We start from the raw sequence: 20,866 nt of genomic DNA, 5'->3' as shown, positions 1-20,866 counted from the left end.
TTTGAAAAAAATCTTTCTGTCCCGACAAAAAGCAAAAATTCTAACAGTCTCTAAAACAGCCATGTTGCACCAGTACGGTTGACATAAACAACATAAAAGAAGAAAGCTTGACACAGTTCAGCCCAAAGTCTCCAAAAACAACTGCAGCTTGTTTCAAACCATTCACCATTTTCTCTCCTTCATCGACCTTTGCAGCTCATAATCAAAGTTTAAGATGTACATAAATGCTAGAATTATGGTTTCTAGCCCACAAAGAAATAGTTGGCATGCCTCATTTTTTATCAAAAGCCAAATCCCATTTCAGTTTTTCTTTTTAGCAATTTAAAATGAAGGGATATAAGCTGCTTGCAAAAAATTCAAATGTAAGCTGTTTTTTTTTTTCATTAAAATGTTTTTACAGCCATAAAAACATTCTAGTGTTTAGTTTGATGTATTCAGCTGCATTACATTTGCTACCATTGTCCTTAATAAGCATAAAAGTGTTGTGTTAACAGGGTTGCACCTCAACAAACATCGTAATGTTTACATCAGTGTATTCCATTTGCTAATATTATTCTCTAAGGAGAATAAAAAAACAGGGGGGTGGTACTGATGATGTGAGGGCACTGACATTACATCTGTTTAAGAAATCTGCAACAACTGATAGAATATTTACTTCATGAAGTAAAGGAATATTTTACCTGCTGCTTTTGGGGACTTCAAAATAAAAGGTCAAAGGTTAGGGAGAGGATTAAGGCTAGAAACTGAATTTGATCCTAATCTTGGTGTGTCTTACACATAAAAAGTTTTTAACCATGTTCTTTCTGGAAAACATCTGTAAAAGTCAATTTTTCCTACTAAACGTGTCGTTCAAATATAAATGACAGAGAGGAAATATATGGATGCAGTTAGAGAGGACATGGAGGGAGTTGGAGTGAGGACAGAGTTAGATGGAGGAGGATGACTCGCTGTGGAGACCCCTGAAAAGGGAACAGCTGAAAGAAAAAGAAGAAGAAGTACTTTACAGGATTTCTCATTCACACGGTTCTATCAACTATTTAAACACACTGTTTACTGCACTTTTCTATCCTCTCATACACTAACGAGCATATTGTTGAGCGCTTATTGTTGAGGGCTGGGAATCAAACCCCCAGTCCTCCGATTGGAGGATAACCACCCTGCCTCTGGGCCAGGCTTCCCATCTTATCTTTAGTGTTGAAACAAACAAGCTGAAAGCTCTAACGATGACTCAGGAAATATTTGCTTTTATATATTATGGGTAGAGCAAATAAAAGTCTAATGGTTTCAATGCCCCGGTGAGAGACAGAAAACAAAACTAATAACCTTAAACTTGTCAGAGATCAACACCCAGGGGGGAAAATGTCAGGTGGTTCCTATAATAAGTTTTCTTCTTGTTTTTCTTTCTTTTGTTATTTTCTTTTTGCTAGCCATAGAAAACTCTCTTTTCTCTCACACACAAAGCTGATCAAAGCTGGAGAATGACTGATCACATTTCAGCATTGTTGTGTGAGAGAGAGCGCTCAGGGGGGGTGTTCAAGGTGCCACACAGACATTCAATGCAACACACCAGCCAGGAATGAGCTTTAACTCTTTGAGGACGGTTAAAGCCACGGTTAAAGAGCTTTGTTGCGCAGATATAGGTCATTTTTTTTTATTGCTTTATGGGTGTCTGTGTGGGTTAGAGTGCGCTGCTGCACGATGTTTTCACTGGATGGACTTACAGCATGTCGGCTGTGCAGCTTCTCCAGGAGGGTGTAGTCTGTGCCTTTGGGGAAGCGGCTCTCCTCGTTGATAAGAGCCAACATGCCCAGTTTCTAAAGGGGAGACAGACAGAAGAAAGAGGGTGAAGCTCATCGCAGTCATGACAGAACTAGTTATAATCCCACCGGGGCACTATGGCAGCTTTTATTCTAACAATCCAAGCAGGAAACGGCAAAGTAAATCATTCAGTTTTCTCTTGTCTTTGTAAAACGATTCAGGAAGAGGGGCTCAGTGGAGATGCTTTGAGTCGCATGTTTACAGTTACACTAACCCACTAATACGGCAGCAGTAACATAAAAAAATGAAACAAAAAATCACAAGAATGTGCATAAATAAATAAAAAAGTAGAAACTGTGTGCTTTTTATGTTTTCTTTGGGAACGCAGGCCCGTCTTTGTAATGACTCGGTTTCAACATCATTTATAACTCTGGTGGGCAAAATAACAAATTGTTGTCATGCTTTATTTCAACCAGACCTCTAACCGCTGACTGGTGTGCATTACTGTTTAAACAACATGCAAACTGAGACTATATAATGACAGAGTCGGAGAGGGGAGTCAGTGGAAGCACAGCGTAGCGTCTGGGTCAGCCCGCTCCGGCTGCTGGTTAGCAGTCAGAACCCCGGTGACGGTTTCGCTCTCTCACGGTCTGCCTGCGTTACCTTCTCTATGAGATCCAGACACTCTGCGTTATCCATCCAGTCTATGGCTTCCCACTGGATCCCCTCCCTGTGACGACACACACACACACACAGACACACACCATGTATATATACAAATATAAACACACAGACGACACAATGGCTGTGTTATCCAGCATCACACATGATGAAATGAGCCGTGTCCAGGCTGCCGGTCTTTCATAACTGAGCCCGGTGGTTCTTGCCTCGAAGAGACCCACCTCGCCCTAACTAACAGCCCCGTGTTTCTGCGGAACAGTCTCAGATGCATATCGAGTGTAAATAAAACAAGGCTGTGTGTATGTTTTGACCTGTTGTACTCCAGCTGCTCCAACGAGAAGATATGCTTGTTGAAATACTCCTGGAGCTTCTCGTTGGCGTAGTTGATGTTGAACTGTTCAAACCGGTTCACCTGCAGAGGACAGAAGAAGACATATATTATAACAAACTTGTTTTCAGTCGCACTCAGTGAAACAGCAGAGAAAGAAGAGTCGCCTGCAAACAGGAGGTCTAGAGTCTTTTTAAGGAGTCAAGTGGAAATCACCTAAAAAATTCCTGTTTTTTTCTATTAGTACAATCTTCATGTCCTTAAGGGTTGAACTAAGGTGATGGTTAACTTTTAAAATTTATTTTGGCAGCAAGTAAAGAGAAAAACAAAACAATACAGCTGGCTTCCTGGTGAACGTCGTGAAACGTCTTTAGAGCAAATGACTTATTCTATCAAGAATGTGAAGAGGGAAACGGCGTGCTTAGATCCACTTAAACAAATAAAAAAATGACCCTTTTTTTCTGTACGTTATTGTATGTAGGCAAATTTAACTTAAAATGGAATATAGTACGTAATGTAGCATTTAAAGCTTTAGACAAGATTTCATTTCTTTTTGGCAAACAGGGTAAAAATGAATCCATTTTATTGATTTTATTGGTACTGAAAGTGAAACTGCTTTTTCCATCTGGGGCAGAAAGTAATTAAACAGATGTTGCTGGCTGGTGCTAACAGCATTGGTCTTGGTCATCAAATACTTTAGTTTTTAGCCTGAAAGGTTTATTTTTTGACTTCTAGTTATTGTACTCTATTCCCATATTGTTACTGCACTTCTCTGCCTCTCTTGAGCTCCAGAAAACTAAGTTTTGTCGGCCTGAGTAAAACCAACACAACTAGTGCAAATGTTGTCCTAAACGACAGATTTAAAGCTGCCTTCACCATGACGTTAGTTACTGTTCCAAACAAAGTCTAAAGAAGTCATTAATGCTCAAAATCTGGCCGGTATTGTCAAAATTAGTTCACATTTTGATAATAACTAAACATTTCACCACAAATCCTTCTAAATGAGTTCAAATAACAAAATGCATAATGTAGTTGATTGTCTGTATTTTGTGAGGTTTACTGTTCCTGACTGGTGAAGTGAATTATGGGGCGTGTTGTTCTTCCAGATTTTCTCATACCAGTAAGAAGAGGTGACAGGGGCAAGAAATATAAAACTGAGCCAAAATATTTAGCAAGAAAGACCTTTTTTTTTCCTCGTTATTGAGTTGTGCTTTCACCTCAAAGTTCTCAAAGCCGAAGATGTCCAGGATGCCGATGGACTTGAAGTTGTCTTTTCCCTTGATCTTCTGATTGATCCTCATGATGATCCAGGAGAAACACTGAGAGTAAAGGGCCATGGCGACGGAGTCCCGTGAATCCACCGCCTGCAGAAGATAACAGAGAGCGCCATGGAGGCCGTGCATCCCAGAGGTAAGAGAAGAGAGAAAACTCTGCAGACACAAGTCATAAATCAACACAGAACACATTTAATTAGTCCTCAGATGGTGGTGAAACAGATTAAAAACTCTGATTTGTTTGATTGACGCTGTGTGAGGCCTCATCAATGTGTCCTTAAAACAAATAGCGGTTTGGAGACAGAGGTGTGTTGCCTCAGCGCCTGTCTCCTGCCTGTTGACACAACAGACGACTCTGTTTATCATCGACATATCTGAGGAGTGATGCACTCCAGGCAGGTTTTCTCTTAGAGAAGTCATCCAGTTAAAACAAAGCAACTCGGGGTAATAAAACAGCACGCTCTCGGGATTATTATGGTTTTATTTTCTGTCCTTTTTCTACCCTCAGTACAATAAAATGAGACTTATTACTTAAATTTTCCTACAAACGACCTAAAGTGGTTGCAGATATATATGGCAGAAAGATGTAGTGATGACAAAAGTATGACGAGAAGTCTGGTGAAAACATGTAAGGAAAAGATCTCCAAAAGCCAGGAAGCTAAACGTGTGCTGGACGTTTTTAGCACAATTATTCTAACCTTTCATCAATATTGCTGAAATACCTTTTATAGTAAAAAAAAAGGAAATAATTCAGGTTTTAAGACATCTTACAAGCAATCCTCCCAAAAGGTTTTCAGTTCTTGGCTTCCACCACTCCTGCTTTTTCCAAACAACATAATGAGAATGAAATGAAATGAAACGAGCATTCCTTGAAGGAATGCATATCACCCCACCATCTTGCGAGCCCAAGTTTTCAACAAAGATCTCTTGTAATCTAATAGTGCTTGCGGTATTTGTTGCGGATGACTCTCAGCTACAACCACACCAAATTCTAGCTCCATGTCTGTAAAACTGATTGAGTTATAACCACTTTTGTGGTGGCCATCTTGAATGAGATTGACTTCAAAAGTTCAAATACAATCTGATTATAATGAATCTTATATCAAATTTAAAAAAAGAAGGTTGTGTGTGCACATTTTTCTGAAATTCAAACCTGGTTTTTCTCATCCTTTCAGCCAAACATCCTCCGTGAACATTTTCTAAAGAGCCTGATCCTGAGTGCTGCACTTCCTCCACAGGTATTGTCCCTGAACTTAACGTTAAAACAAAGTGTGTCGGTGTGTGCTGCACTTTGGGAGCAACAATGCTGCTGGACTTTCTGAGCAATCCATCACACTCCGTGCCGCTCGCGGGTGTGAAGGGAGCGCTGGTGCCTCCAGGATCTTCGTCACAGGAGGGAGAAGAATGACTGTTTGTCCACGATGGTGTGGACTCAAGAGTGTGTGTGTGTGTGCTGTGTGCTGTGGCTGGGGGGGCTGCTGAAGGCGACGGTGCGGGGGAACGACCCCCGGAGCCGTTTTGTGAGAAGAAGCCATTCTTGCAGACTCCAGGACTGGAATAATGAATTCTTTTAACAGACAAGTTGCTTCAAAGGCCAGGCACAACAAGCAGCAGCAGAGTGACAGTACAAGCTCTTTGTCTGCTAATGAAAAGCTTTCTTGTGGCTTTCGTGTCCTTGTGATAATAATAAAGGTCTGTGCTGCACATTTGCTGACATTTACGACCATGAGTGGGCCGAGGAGGTTCAGTTCGACCAAAAAAAGGACGGTGCCATGAGTCCAAATGTTCTTGTGGCATATGCTGAATGGGATAACACATGCAAATGACAACTTGAGAAACATTCGCATGAATTGCAGACGACGACATGGAAATTTAAAGCACAGACAGACACACGAAGGAGTTATTATGCCAGCGTCTTGGTGGCTGATGGCTGCACTGATTCCAGAGGAGAAGACTTGTCTTCACCGCCCCCCCCCCAGCCACTGGGTCCATTGTGCTTTTGACTCAGATCAGTATCATGATGGCTTTATTGTGCCTGGAATCTGGCAGACAAAAAGCAGGAAATGACTGGGAGTCACGCAAGGGATCTAGAGAGACATGTGGTGTAGGGCAGCACAGAAAGGCTCTGTTTGTGTGTGTGTGTGTAAGCAGGGTGAGGAGTGAGGATAGGGGACAGCAAATATACAGATTCCCTTTCATCCAATCCCAAGAGTATATGCTGAACCTTCCAGTAGTGTTTGTGAGGTTGGATGAGTTGTTACCTGCTCCACGGTGAGGGGGGAGCAGATCTCCTCTCCCCTGAGGATCATGGAGCGCTGGGTCAACACCTCTGACAGCTGGAAGGAGTCCAGGCCAAGCAGCTCGCTGACGTTACTGACCACTGAAACACACACACACACACATACGTTGTATGTATAAGTAATGCAGGACACCGATAGTTAATTTCTACAGATGTCAAACAACAGCTCAGACATATAGACTGTGACCCCGCACAGCCCGGAGGAAACTCTACGCTGCTGTGGAGCTCTGCAGTCACTGTATTTTACAGGTTCTTCAGAAACGAGGTCAGACACGGCAAACAAAGGAGCCCGAGGTTCATGTTACAGCCTGTTCAGAGCGCTCTCTGCTCATGCAAAGTCAATCAAACTCAGGGGCGTACAAGCTGAGGAGTGCTACATCATGAGGAACATACTTCCATTGTTCTGAAAGAACAGACGTACTAAAAACACTATAGTATTTGATTTTTTTTTCTACACAGCTTGGTAAACATGTTCTCAAACACTTCTTGTCTTTGAAATAAAACTGCATTTAGTTAAAAAAAAAAACTTTGAGTGCTAAAGGTGAGATTATGAATTTGTAGTTGTATACTTTTCAAAAATCTGTTTTTAGTGGCAAATATCTTCTGCAGAGAGGTTATGAATAAAAAGTATCTTACCTGTTGCAGACAGCTTAATTTGGAGAAATACATTTTAATTGCGTTTAGATTAGCCGTTAGCTCAGACTGACAGGCTAAGGGCTAATCTGAGCAGGACCAGAGTAGACTGCTCTTACTTATAAAACTTTTATAAAGTTTTATACAAACGCTAGTTTATAAACCTTTATATTACTGTAGGTTTCTCATTACAACATTATTTTTGCAGAAATATGATATTCTTGCTGTAAGTGCCAAAGGCCACAGCTAACTGGCATTGTTGCAATTTGTGCTTTCAAAAAACCATAAGTCATTAAAAACTGTATAATATAAACCTGTAATCAAGGCTGTGGAAACAGGGGGCGCTGCGTCCGGTTAAGATAAATCTCTGCTTCTCCTAAAGAGTTTTACACAACATGTCAGATATTAATTATTCATAACCTTTCCACAGAACCCTTTTTCAACAAATCTGAACCATTACTTTGAAGAGTCTGTTATTTATTTAACCAGTTCTCTTTTATTTAAAGTAACATTGAGAATTTCTACTTTTACAGAAAGCTGTTATTTCCTTGAAAGAACGAGAATATTTAAACCTAAAGATACTGTTCACTATGTTACATTCATTTATGTTTAAAAGAATTGTAGGTATTAGTATTTTAGCTAATCTGCATGCCTCTTTTATTACGTATCGCTGTGCAAAATTACAAAGCTCCTTCTAGTTCGGTGTTAAAGACATCAGTTTTGAAAATGACAAGGATGAAGCACACAGATGTGTGCAGCACCTCCATCATGCTCTTTTCTCTACCTCCGTTTGAAGTGATCTGAGCTCCACCAGCGGTCATGAACTCAATGTTGCCCATCTGGAGGACAGCAGACAGCAACCTGAACACGTCCCTGATCTCCTCCTCCGTGAACTCCATCACTTTGAGAGCTTCCTGTCAAATAAAACACATACCGCCACACTTAGGCACCTTTAAACGCAACAAATGTGTTCAAGACTTGACTTCAGCTGAGGTTAGAGCTAATAGCTTTTTTGATTTTATTTATTGAGGAGGCATGTGGCGCCCTCTGGGGGTGAACGAAACAATGTACAGGAAAGAAAAAAACCATCTGCTCACCATCACACTGTTAAAGAGTTGCTTGTCATCCAGACTGCCGTCCTGAACGCAGCCTGCTTGGCTCAGGTAGTGATACAACTCAGGACCTTCAGACAAAAGGTACAAGTCTACAACACAGAGATGTAGAACATACAACATAAATGTAGAAAAAAAAATCTAATAATCTACAAGATAGGCATCTAACTGTGAAAACAGATTTCTGAAACAATAACCAGAGAACTAGAAATTGATACATAAAACCTTAGAGTTGTTTAAAATGTTAGGAACTAAAAAGAAAAACCCCTCGTCTGATTCCAAACTAAACACAGGGAGAACAAACCTCTGTGGTCTCTGTCGGCCCCTGCTAGCAGCGCATAAAAGATGTGGTAATTCCTCTCGCCAGGATTCTGCCGAACCACACGGTTCTTGGAAAGAAGTGGTCGTTAGCAAACAGCTTTGTGGCTTAATGGCTTCTGCTGAATGGTTGGTTTCAAATCAGAAACCGACTTCTGAATGTTTCTCCGCAACACAAACTTACCTTTTCAAGCAAATCTGATGATTGAAAGTCAAAGGATGAACGGAAAAGTCGAAATGAATTAATTTGTGTATGAAACACTTTTTTTCCAGTAATATTTACGAGTCGCTTTATGAAGGATACAATCGATGATGCAGCCTCCCTGAATGTTTCCGTTCTCAGAAAAGTGGAGCTGAATGAATTTCCCGAAGCGGCTGGAGTTATTGTTGTAAACAGTCTTTGCATTCCCAAATGCTTCCATGATTGGACTGCAGACAGAAAAACAAACAAACCCCAAAACATAAATCATTCATTTCTAAAATCCAGTGATTCCAGACAAATATTTGGGACAGCAGTTTATTTGTATATATATATATATATATATATATATATATATATATATATATATATATATATATTAAAAACTCAAGTATAAATGTGTTCAAATTAGAAACAGTTTTAGGATAAAGAAGTCAAATAACGTATTAAACACAAAAAATATACTGGTGTTAGTCTGATATGAAAGAAAAAAATATCATGAAGTCAAATTTTTAATTTATTGAATCAGCTAAGAATCTTTTTTGGCTGGTTTCCCTCCCTGTTTTCCATTGGGTTGACTTTCTTTTTATTCAAAAATGGACTCAAAATGCATCACCACGAGCCACATGAGAAGAGTCACCTCATTTATGTCTAAGAGGAGTGTGAGGTGGTCTGCTGTCAGATGCCCATGTGCATCTGGGCGAGTTTGTGGAGCAGAACGTTGTGGCTAAAACGCTGCAGGTGTGAAAACTCTGTGCGGGAGGTCAGAGTTCTGAGGGGCGGACAGTACCTGCTCTGGACCAGGGCCTGCTCCACCCTGGTGGTCCTTTCCGACAGAGGCGAACCGGACGAGTTCTGACTCATCACTGAGAGGAACTTCAGCAGCAGCTTGGTGCTTTCCGTCTTTCCGGCACCGCTCTCCCCACTGATAGATGCACAGACACAGAAGAAAACAGAACATCCCGATGGGAACAGATTCCCCCAGAAGGGTTTATTTACAGAGGAGGCCAGCACTGACCTGATGAGAACACACTGACTGTCGTGTCTCTTCCACAGGCAGCGGTAACACTCATTGGCCACAGCGAAGATGTGAGGAGGCAGCTCCCCCATCTGGTGTTTGCTGTACAAGTCGACTGCCGTTCCGTCGTACAGACCCGCTATCTGCTTATATGGGTTCACCGCTGCAAGAATCGAACCTATGTTGGTCTGAGGGATGCACAAAGGATGAAATTGGGTGAAATAACAGATGAGAAGGCAGACGGGAAGACGGAGATGTGTATTTATTTAAAACAAGAGAACACTTGTGGGTTGGCAGAAAAGTAATTAGCATTTTATTCAAGAACTTATCAATGTAATGTAATTTGTTGAAGGTAGCTCTTTAAACAACCTCAGCTGAAAGAACAGAACTTAATTCTGACTGAACTGTTGAGCTAATAATTCACTAATGACAAGTCTTAACAGCATTAAGTCCTAAAGTAATTGCTGCCATCTTAAAACAACAAAAGTTCAAAAACTTCAGTCCACGTTGGTCTTGGCTCTGCTCAAACTAGCTGCGAGCTTGACTGAGTTAAACTTTATTTCCAGATAGGATTTTACCTGTTTATATAAGTTTTCCACTTCAAAATGTCTGAACTACTGTTTACGCACTCTGTGTCCAGCTTCGAACTTCCTCGTACAATTAATTAGAGCTATCAGCTCTAAAGAGTCATCCTTCCTCTACAAACACATGACCTTCAGTTAGTAATACTCTCCACCTTCTGTGTGTGGCCTAGTTTGCAGTAAGGCTGCTAATATTTTAGGACGGACTGGTCCAGTTTGAGTCATGCTCTTCAGGGAAAAAAATGCCTCTAGAAAGTGTGTTTGTGGGTCATCGTGCCACGACTGTGGCGTTCTGAGAGACAGAACGGGTAAAACCTCTGAGATGAGATTAGGAGATGGGATTTCCAAAAAGATTTACCGTGTGATTATTTTAAATAAAACCTGCACAGCGTTTCAGCAGAACTCCAGAGTTCGGCTGCGAAAGCAACCCTGTGAGGCAGACAAGCAAAACTCACATAGATGTTGTCTTTCTGGTAGCGCAGGAAGAGGTTGTGCATGATGGCAGCTTCGTGCAGCTCTGCCAGCGTGGACATGTCTTCGACTCCATGGATGCTGCTGGGGTGCATCGGGTACGCCGTCTCTCTGCTCAGCTCCTCCCTTTGTAGATAAACCACCTGCACCAGAACAAACACATTATGGGTGTTTCTTCTGATAATTCCTGTAGGTATCAGTAAAGAGCTGCCATGTTTACTGATATAACCACCACACTCTTAATACCTGCAGTCAGAGAGACATTTGGGCAGCACTAATGCAGGACAAAGAGCAGGCAGGTAAACAAGTTGAAAAAGTTCATTACTCTACTGGCGAGACCTCATCCTTCCTCCACCTGCATGGATGACAGGCCGAGCCGAAACTCACACTGAGATAAAAAGAAGACACTTTTGAAGCTTGTCCATGCCTGCTTGGGTCTGTCAAAAAAAAAAAAAAAAAAAAAGAATATCTAAGAGTATCCCCAGTGGTCGAACAATCAGAGAAACGTCCATGAAAAGACCGAGCAAACCGAGCACAGACAGATTTCAGCTGTGTTGGTCTTTTGATGGGAATCTGTGTCCAGATCAATGCTGATGGACATCAGGCTGGACGGTGGCGTCCCAGCGCATTACTGCTGGCTCTGCAGGCATATTGAAGAGTGTCCCTGCAGTCTGGGGGGAACTGTGGTCAGCACAGACAAACTGCTGCTGCTGTAAGCTGCTGAGACATGATAAAGAGTTTGTTCATTCTTTGTAGATTTTGTAGAAGTCTGTGCTTCTATTTCAAACATTACTGTACAAGTAATGTACAGCATCATATTTAAAGTTGTACCACACCAAATTTAAACCACATGGTGGCAGCAAAACAGGGCGGCTTGTGCCTGTAAAGTTAATATATTCATGACTTTTCAAATCAATATGATCCAACAGCATGTCTTGTTTCCAATAAACGGCTAATATTGACTCTGCTTTGTGTCGGTCAGGAGGAGGGGGATAGGCTGATGCAAAAACACAACAACAATACAGTCATCAGTAGCTCGAAGGGTATTATTGGTCAAAAGAAAATAATATGTGAAAAGAGCTAAGACCTGAGGAAAATGCATGTGTGCTGCCCATCGAGCCAAAACTTAAAGATTTTCAGCAAGACGTCAACAAAATCAACATCTGGTTTCCTTCCACACCCTCTTCTAGCAAAATGGCCCAGATTCATAAAAAAAGCTCAAGTGACTAATAAATGTGTGCTTAGGTGTTTCCCCTCAGCTTTTACCAGCGTTAAAGTATTTAACACGCAGGCTCTTGTAGATTTTTGCATAAAAAGTTGTCATGGAAAACCAAGTTTTTGTTTGTATTTTCAAGATTGCAAAATAAATCATGACTTTATATTAAAAAAAGAAGTCCTGAGATACCAACAGCAGCACAGAGAAGAACTAAACCCTGAGATGGTTCTTTCTTACAACAACAATAACTGGATTAATTGGAGATTATAGAGCGGTAAAGGAGTTACAAGTTTGGTAAAGTGAGAGCACATGGGGGTTTTGTTGCTTATGAATTTAATTTTGTCTTTATTAAAAATAAAAATACAACAAAGAACCTGCCAGTTTTTGAATGTGTCATCTCAGGGTGGGGTTCTGTGTTGTAGATTGCTTTTTGAATGACCTCAGTTTGGCAGGGTCAACATCAAAGTTTCTTGAAGAAAAATACACTGAGGGTGCTACAGCTAGCTGCTGCTGCACTTAATTCTATGTAAATAACCATGTGATGTGAAACCGACAGCAATCTAAATGTTTAAGACTTGACTCGGTGTAGAATCGATGTTAGTTTAACTCCTTTATGAGAATTTCTCCCTGATTCTCTAATCTGAGATTGTTTAGCTTTCTATCTACTGCAGGTAAGATACTGACTGTCTACAAAAGCCTACTTCAGTAATGTGAGCTGTCCCTTTGTATTCACTGTTTAGGATTGATGTGGCCTGTCGACACAAACTCAATGTAGGAATAAAACTCTGTCATCTCGTGCTCTATGCTGAGTTACCGAACCAAAATATAGAGTTTCTTACTTAAAACAGTCAGTCTGTTGTAGAAAAAAAAGTAGTAAAATATATCTGAGTTGTAGAACTACTGTTGTCAGCAGTAACTGTTTCAATTTTCAACAAGTCTTGGATAAAGTGGCTGAAATTTTCTGCTCAGACAGCTTCATACCCTCCATTTCCTCTCTCTGAGAGCACAAAAAGAGCCAATTTGTTCCAGCCAATTACAATCATACCAAATTAGTAATTAAGGAGGCTAGTGTTTGCATTTAAATCAGGATGTTTGATCGTCAGTGAGCAGGCAGATCAGTTAAAAACCCTCAGTTTCATGAGTATACCTGCCTGTAAATCACACTGTAAAACCTTTGAGTGTGATCACCTTTACATAACTCGCTGTTCGGATTTCACAGAACAACCCTCGGGGACTTTTTCATGTTCTGAACATCAGAGACGCTGGAGGTTTTTGGCATCAAACGAGGTTTCGTTCTGGTCTGTTCTGCCCCCAGCGTGGGGTTTAGTTTCCTTGTGGGCAACATTCCTGTGAGATGAACTCTGCCCTCAGAGCTACAGCATTTCTCTTCAATACTTAATTACTGACTGAACTAAATCCTGCTCAGACTAATGTAAAACTTGGAGCAAATACTATCTGTTGTTTCAGTTTCATTCGGTTATGAGGTACACTAATACTGAGTTAGTTCTGTTGATGCAAGTAACTAAAAGACAAGCCTGACTGATCCAGGTGGCTTCACAAAAGTTAACATCCGGAGTGGTGTGACGATGGCTGGAGACGGTTTTCACGCCGTTTACAACTATGTGTAGCTCGTGATTGATTACTGATTTCTGTGCCGTTCAATTCTCTCCAAACGAATGAGACAAAACGAGCTGCAGGGCACACGGCTCGACACGTGGCAGAAAAATACAACCCAACAAAAGCATCAGTGGTGCCGCGGTCAGGATGATAATAAAAAATATATCATTTATTTTAATTATGAAGGTGGGAGAGGCAGTGAGTCTTTTTTTTGTTTGTGGTAACTGGGAGGTAAAGTTACGACTGAACAGCAAAAAATATGCATGAAATAGAAATATTTTCTACAACTCTGAACTGATCTACTGCTCAAATATTTTGATACTCAAACTAACTTTTGCTTTTAAATATTTATAAAAAATAAGAATCATCTTTATATGTTCTGCTTTATGCAACAGTAAGAGGATGTTTTTATGAACGTATAGATCCTCTATACATTTTTACATGATGATTACTTGGAGATAAAAAAGAAACTGTAGCAATACATATTAATTATTATAATTAGCATAAAAAACTGTTCAAAATATGAACAAAAAAGAGAAAAAAATGATCTAGTATTTCTTGAAGCAATGCATATTGCCCGCTGCCTGACAAGCCAAAGCTTTAAACTAAAGTCTCATGAAGTGCAGAAACACAAAGTCAGTAACTTTTTATTTGAGTTTTTATGTATTTGCTGAATGAATTTCAAGGAAGTGGACACATCAGTTTCATACAAACTGAATGGTTGAAGGAGCTCATTCGTGTGCCGAAGCGAGCGAATGAACTTTGAACGTTCCTTCAGCTGTGACGTTCTCTCCCTTCGTTCTGTCCTCTGTGAAACCACACCCTGCCACTGCTCTTTGTTCAGCACGCTCTGCTGAATATTCACACTTACTGTAGGTGGAGTCAGCTGCTCAGACGACCGTCTCATACATTCAGGCCTTCACACACAGAAAGACACAGAAATTACAGACTCGTGGTCGCAAACAGTCTTTCTTTGTTTTTGTTGTTTCTTTCTTTTTTCTTTTTACTGTCTGATTATGACTGTGTCTTACAGTGAGTCCATCTGCTGCAGGGTGACCCCACCTAGACCCCAGAGAAAAAAGGGGGAGTGGGGGGGGGGGGGGGCATATTGATGGTAAAAACCAACAACACACTGAGGGAAATCTACATTACAGTAAAAAATATATATATTAACTGTCATAAAATAGCAAATCTGCACTTGAACAATCCATGTACAAATACTAAAAACATGTTTTTTCTGTATGTCTACTGATAAAAGTCCTCATAATGGCTCCATTGACCGTCTGCTCAGTAAAGACTGAGCAGACATTAATGATCTATTTAAACCACTGAGACTTTATACAGACTGGAAATAAGCCTAAATTGAAAAGTTCAGAAGCTTTTACATGAATTATCTTTTTTGTTTTGCACAAAATGTCAGAGAAAACAACATTTTATATTTAAAAAAGTAAAAAAAAAAGCTTTGAAACTGATCTAAAAGGAAAATTATGTAAATGAGCAACATTATGTCCTGTTTTTTGTCAAACTATTTACAAATAAATTCACGGCCTCCAATCGGCAAATGCAATTTAGAAAAAAGCAATTCTAAGTAAGAGAAAAAGACATCATTAGCAACAGATCTGCCTCTTGTTTTCTTTATATGGGCACACTTCTCTGGGAATAATACACACAGAGTTAATCCAGAGCATCATCTGGCCACATAAAACTCACTCAAAGCTTCTTAAATAAACAAACCTGCAGGAAGTTCAGCTCTGCATTGAGTCTGCTGTTTCTATTTGTTCACTCAGGTGTATACAAAGAATTTAACAGAGATTAGACAGATGCTAATATGAAGGTGAATGTAACAGCAGCCAGGTCTGCTGGATAAGTCAGAGGGTGTGTGGGTAAAAACATTCAAGAACTGCAAATAAACCTTTGATGAATATCAAGCAAGGAGCAGAGGATCCCATAAGGTCAACCAGAGATCCTGGCTCTGGAGACGGTTTCTCTGTCTTACATTCTTATCATTCCAGCTGCAGAATGTCAGAACTTTAAAAAACAGTCGAGAACCCCACGTCAGCCCTGATAACAAACATCCTGAGCTCAGATGTTAAGATGTCAGGGGCAACAAGTTGACCTCACATCCTGTCACAGAAAAATAGGCCATTATATCATCCTAACGTTAATATCAAAAGCTCTAAATGAGGAGGTGAAACTCGTGCATTACTAAGCCCGATTCATGGTAGGTCTTCTCACACTTCAGCCATCCCCACCACTGACCACAAAGACATCATAAAATATCCTAGAAGGACACGTAAATAAGGAAGTATGCTCCATTCACAGATCTTTCTACATTCAACATATCAACCTCATCTGGGTCTAAAATGTTCCACTGAGACTCAGCAAAACCCACAGCGTCTCCACTACTATTAAGAATAATCGCTTTTCCCCTTCTTTTAATAGTTTCCTGAATATAAACATTACACAACCATGCCTTTTTAGTGACCAAATGTCCATCTGAACACCTGTGAGAGATTTGGAATCACTGTTGAAAAACATCAAAACACCAAATGAGAATGTATCTTTTGGAAAAGGTTAGTTGTGGATTTAGTGCTAAGGTCTATAAAGGATGACGGTCCAGCCACTCAGCAGCAGTTTGCTGCAGCTGCCGTCGACACAGGAACCTCACAACTTGAGCTGCGACACAGTTGTACATAGAGTAATTTATTTACAGGACGAGGTAAACAGGAAATAATGCTGAAGGTTTGCTCTGGAAATATTTGGTTTTAGCACCTCAAAAACAAATGAGGTTTATGGGTGGCTGTACAAGCAAACTGGAAGCATCTAGTAGCACCAAGCAGGTAGAAAGCAGCATATAGCATGACCAGCCCCAGCTACCTTGCTCATAAACACTGTGAAAGCTCCAGTAATAAACTTTTTTTTTTACCCCACTTCTGTTACTTTGTATCTGACAATCACACACATACAGTACATCTCAACCGCTATGAGTGTCCATGTTAGAACTGCGTTTAAAGACAGAGAAATTCATTGTTCTCAGCTTGTATTGCTAATGGTTAGTCTGGTCACAAGGCACAACAACAACCAAACGCAGTTGTGTTGTGTCTGATGTAATTCCCAGATCTTACTTCCGGTCCTGAACGCAACAATAGTCTGCGGGCTTGATGGCAGTCTCAGAAGTCAAGAAGTTCTGGGTCTGGTTGTTGCCAAAGTCCTGATGATCGGCAGACATCTTGGACTGGATGAGAGAGTTTGAGCTTTGAGCTGAAGTCAATGAACAATAATCTCAAATGGTTCCCGCCTTTGTCAAAGTCAACACACAGTGCTGTTGGGGCAGCATCCTCTGTAGAACTGTTTCTTCACTAACCAGCCCTAACTGTGTTTTTAGCACTTTTCCCCATGACAGCAGTGGTTTTCTGCAAAATCAAGTTGGATCTCCTGCACTGCGAGTGTTTAATTAACCCACTGATTTGAATATAACTCGCAGCTTGATTTCCAAATGGAAAAAAAAAAGTTGCTTATCCATAGCTCTATGAATGTTACACTTCCTTCAAGACACCTATAATGGATTTTTTTGGGCCTGTGTTAGGGCGATGGTCATGAGGTGGATGCTGTAATGCTGTAAGTCCTGTAAATAGTATGAAGGTCTGTGGTTTATGTTGCCTTTAACTTAGAAGTCTGAACTTGGATCTGGGAATGATGTCGCACCCAACTTAACCGTGCTGTAGTTGCGACTCAGAAAAGATTTCTAATGGGTGTGCTCACTGACCAGGCCAACAACTGTTAGTAATGCAAGCCAAAAAATGAAGTATTTATCTGCTTTTTATGCATTTCAACTCTGTGCTAGAGGTTGTAAAGTACTGTGTCTGCAACAGATTTGATATAATGCTAACTGAATTAAGTGAAATAAATAGTTTATTACTGCATTTAGCTTCACTTTTTATGCGTGAGGTAGCCATATTGGGTTTTTTGGTTGGAGAAGGTGAGAAATATCTGACTTTCCAAGTGAAAATACTGTCATCAAAAAGATAAACTTCTGATTTGCAGTCTCTGACCGTCATACATATGAGTGAGAATTGTTTTTTTTTTTAACATGCCTCCTCTCTGTTTCTCTCTGCTTTTCTAACAGGATTTCCTCCAGACACAAAGACCAGCGTGCGCTGCCAAACAGATAAGCTCAATGACTTGACTCAGTGGGACCTCATTCCTGTCATTCTTACTTCATTACAAAAGGTGTTGAGTCCACTGTAAACCCATCAAATGAAGTACATGCGTGCAAACAATTAGCTCTCTAACACAGACAATGGAGCCGTTTCCCTCCTCACAATATAGCAAAACTAAACGGAAATGTTTTATGGACACTAAAGATAGATTCAGCATTGTTTTTAAGAAAATCTGTTGATCTTAAGATGAAAATGCACAATCTTTTATCCTTCAATCGATGGAAATGTTTAATGAAGGAGTCACACCAAGCAGCTGAGAATTTGGGACAGACTAATGTGAAGCAGCGACAACAAGAGGACAAAACCGATCTTACCTTCCCGTATTCTGTGGTGAGAACCAGCGACAAGTCGTCGCAAGAGCTGACGGTGGAGGGGAGAATCTGCTCTTTATGTCTCAGCCAGACTCGAGCTCCCTACAACACAAAACCAGCAGCATCCTCAACACGTGGACACGAGAAACATTATGCAGATTTGCATTAAATATGAACATTTGGAGTTTTGCAAGTGATTTAATGCAGTACAGAAAACAAACCAACAATAAGTCCTAAACAAAATTAACAACTGCATCAAATCAACACAAAACAGGCAAGTATTAGCAGAACATTTCTTAGAAGAGCAAGAATTAAACATTATGTTTTTTAGCCCCATTCATAATAATTCACTCTTTTTCCATCTTTATTTGTACCCAACATCACTTATCACTAAGTGCCACAACCACTGTCTTGTCAAGATGCAACTTTCCTAATTAAATCAAGAAAAAAGCAGATTTTTCTTTTACTAAGCTTCATATTCAAGACATGTCAGAGACTCAGAGTTATACAAACAACAGATTCAGTTCAATATTTACAGGTTAGACTTTCAAAAATTGTCTCTATCCCCCTTAATGTGCATCAATTTGTCAAAAAAAATCCTACAAAAATGACAAAAGCTTACTTAAATGCTACACTTTTTTGGCATTAGTGGCACTTTTTGTTTTCTTGTATTCCAAATGCAAATCATAAAAAGCAGCGGAGTCACTGCTCCACCCAGACTTGTTTATTAGCAGCTCAGTAACCTGGAGCAAAAACAGGAATCTGACGCTGATTGCTCGGATGAGCTGTCGTTTCCTCACAGTGATGATCGTGTATTTATAGCGTGAGCTGTTTGAATGACTGTTGCAGATGAGGGCAGATGTTTTGTACGGTTTGACTGTGAGGTTGGGTTTAAAGAAACAAAATCAACACATTTGCTGTGATTTGAATCTAAGCTTCAATATGCAAAGGAAAACTTTGAAAAATGAACAGTATTTTGTTTGTTTTGCAGAAAAACCAAGTGAGACAGTCGGCATTTCTCTTGTTTGTTAATAAAATGAGAGCATAAAGTCATTCTGACTTTGTTTTAAGACATTTTCTTTCTTTCAGATCCATTTCTCAACATTGTCTAAACCAAATTTTGATATAAATTGTAAAAAAAAACAAATAATTATGCAGATTCTGCACAGGCAGTGAAGAGAGACAAACTCTCTCTTCAAGTTCTCTTCTTTCAGAAGTGCAAAACTTTAATTTTGAAATATAAAACATCCTCAGCCACAGGTAAAATTGCACCTTTAGGTTTTCAGTAAAAAATCTAAGTCAGACCGTCTCCCAATCAGCTTGTTTTTAACCAACCATTAATCATCACAAGTGCCGCTGATGAGACGGACAGGGAAGCGTGGAGCATAAGCGAATTGTGTGTCCAGCAGAGCATAAAACTGAAAAGATCAATATGCGTGGATTCCACTAGGAAACCTTAGACAAGGTCACCACTTCAGACATCAATCCTCATTAACAATTAACAGCATGGCTGCCGTGCACGCGCGCACTCTCATCCCCTCTTCCATCAGGGTGGGAGGAAAGATCAAGATGTTTTTGTGTGAAGGCAGACAGAAAGAGCCAATTATCTGATTATTACACTACAAAGTCGTATAAATGAATTTGCTTAACAGCTCAAATAACTGACTGTTCCCAGATCTTTTATTTTGAAAATTGGGGGTTTTCTCCTTTGACAAAGAGCCACTAAGTGTAACCATTCAGCCTAAAAAAGCCCATTTCCATCACCAGGGATTTTCTTTTTCCTTCAGACGGCTAATGGAGCAGAGCTAAATGTGGCTCTCAGGCCGCAGGGGACGAGGGTGAGTGGGATAAAGGGGGCCATGTAAATTAGGAGGAGGAGGAGGAGGCTGAGGGGAAAGAGGAAGGGTGCGGGCGGTGGATAACGTCCCGCCTCCTATTGTGTGGAGGACGAGACAAACAGAAACATCAGAACGTATCTGTAACAGAGGTATTCTGCAACACGTGGCCGTGCTTTAACCTGCTTTCTGTCCCTGCCTGGTATCATGTTGGCATGAACGGCTGGTTCAAGGAAAAGCTGCTTCACGTGAGTCAGGACAGGAGATTAATGAGAGTTTATGCTCGGGATTTTAAGAAAATCTCCTGCTGTTATGCAACAGAGGGGGGAAAAAATGAAGGCTTTGAATCTGGTTTTTCATCTTCCACAGATTCTTGGGTCATGTACTCAGTCATGAAGCTGACAAATGGAAGAAACAGCATCATGTTGTAACACTAGATTACACGAGAAATACTACGGAAAAAGAGAGCGGGCAAGTGATAACTTGAAGAAGACAGAGATGCCTCATAAATCTGTAATTTCCCACTTCAACCTGGTGTTGCATCAGTAAAAACATTCCAGTCTTGCAAACATTCATTCAGGTTTGGGACGGTTCACCTGAGTCAGCATTCACACTACAAACTTTGTGCTAATTTAACTATTTTTACATCCAAACAATCAGCTCAATAGGGAACAGCAATCTATGACTTTTAGCATTTGTAACTTTTAATATTTCTTTTAATTATTTAACCTTTTTACAAAATAAATCCAAATAGAAAGATCTGAATTCCTCTTCAGCTTACTTGCACTATTTTTAATGTATTATTATACTTTTAGCTTTAAGTTGCTGTCTTGCTATTTGCAAGCCATGGTTTTACTACATTAACCTTAAGCAGCTGTTATGCTTCTTAGCTTTTAGCAGCTGTTTTAATAGTTTTAAGTTTTAGCTATAATTTTCCTAATTTTAGCTTTTAACTATGGTTTTGCTAATCATAGCTTTTGCCTATGGTTTCCATA

General features: G+C 40.2%; 1 protein-coding gene across 4 annotated transcripts in view; it reads right to left on the bottom strand.

The window, feature by feature from the left end:
* The window catches only part of myo10l3 (myosin X, like 3), a 54,952-nt gene that overhangs the window by 22,231 nt on the left and 11,855 nt on the right, over positions 1-20,866 (bottom strand). For 2 of the 4 annotated variants that reach the window (XM_037976097.1, XM_017424505.3), the window contains exons 2-15: positions 18,040-18,138; positions 10,657-10,815; positions 9,621-9,808; positions 9,393-9,527; positions 8,708-8,832; positions 8,588-8,601; positions 8,390-8,474; positions 8,071-8,177; positions 7,758-7,887; positions 6,303-6,421; positions 3,985-4,131; positions 2,751-2,851; positions 2,422-2,488; positions 1,722-1,814 (exon numbers count right to left, since the gene is read on the bottom strand). In XM_037976097.1, coding sequence (XP_037832025.1) covers positions 1,722-1,814; positions 2,422-2,488; positions 2,751-2,851; positions 3,985-4,131; positions 6,303-6,421; positions 7,758-7,887; positions 8,071-8,177; positions 8,390-8,474; positions 8,588-8,601; positions 8,708-8,832; positions 9,393-9,527; positions 9,621-9,808; positions 10,657-10,815; positions 18,040-18,138 — 1,569 coding nt within the window. The remainder of the gene's footprint in view (positions 1-1,721; positions 1,815-2,421; positions 2,489-2,750; positions 2,852-3,984; positions 4,132-6,302; positions 6,422-7,757; positions 7,888-8,070; positions 8,178-8,389; positions 8,475-8,587; positions 8,602-8,707; positions 8,833-9,392; positions 9,528-9,620; positions 9,809-10,656; positions 10,816-18,039; positions 18,139-20,866) is intronic. The other 2 variants (XM_037976098.1, XM_037976099.1) reach the window with 2 other exon arrangements.

The sequence above is a fragment of the Kryptolebias marmoratus genome, linkage group LG6, assembly GCF_001649575.2.
Source record: "Kryptolebias marmoratus isolate JLee-2015 linkage group LG6, ASM164957v2, whole genome shotgun sequence".
NCBI classification, from domain to species: Eukaryota; Metazoa; Chordata; class Actinopteri; order Cyprinodontiformes; family Rivulidae; genus Kryptolebias; species Kryptolebias marmoratus.
Note: the sequence above shows the minus strand (reverse complement) of the source record. Positions and strands in the feature narration are given on the sequence as shown.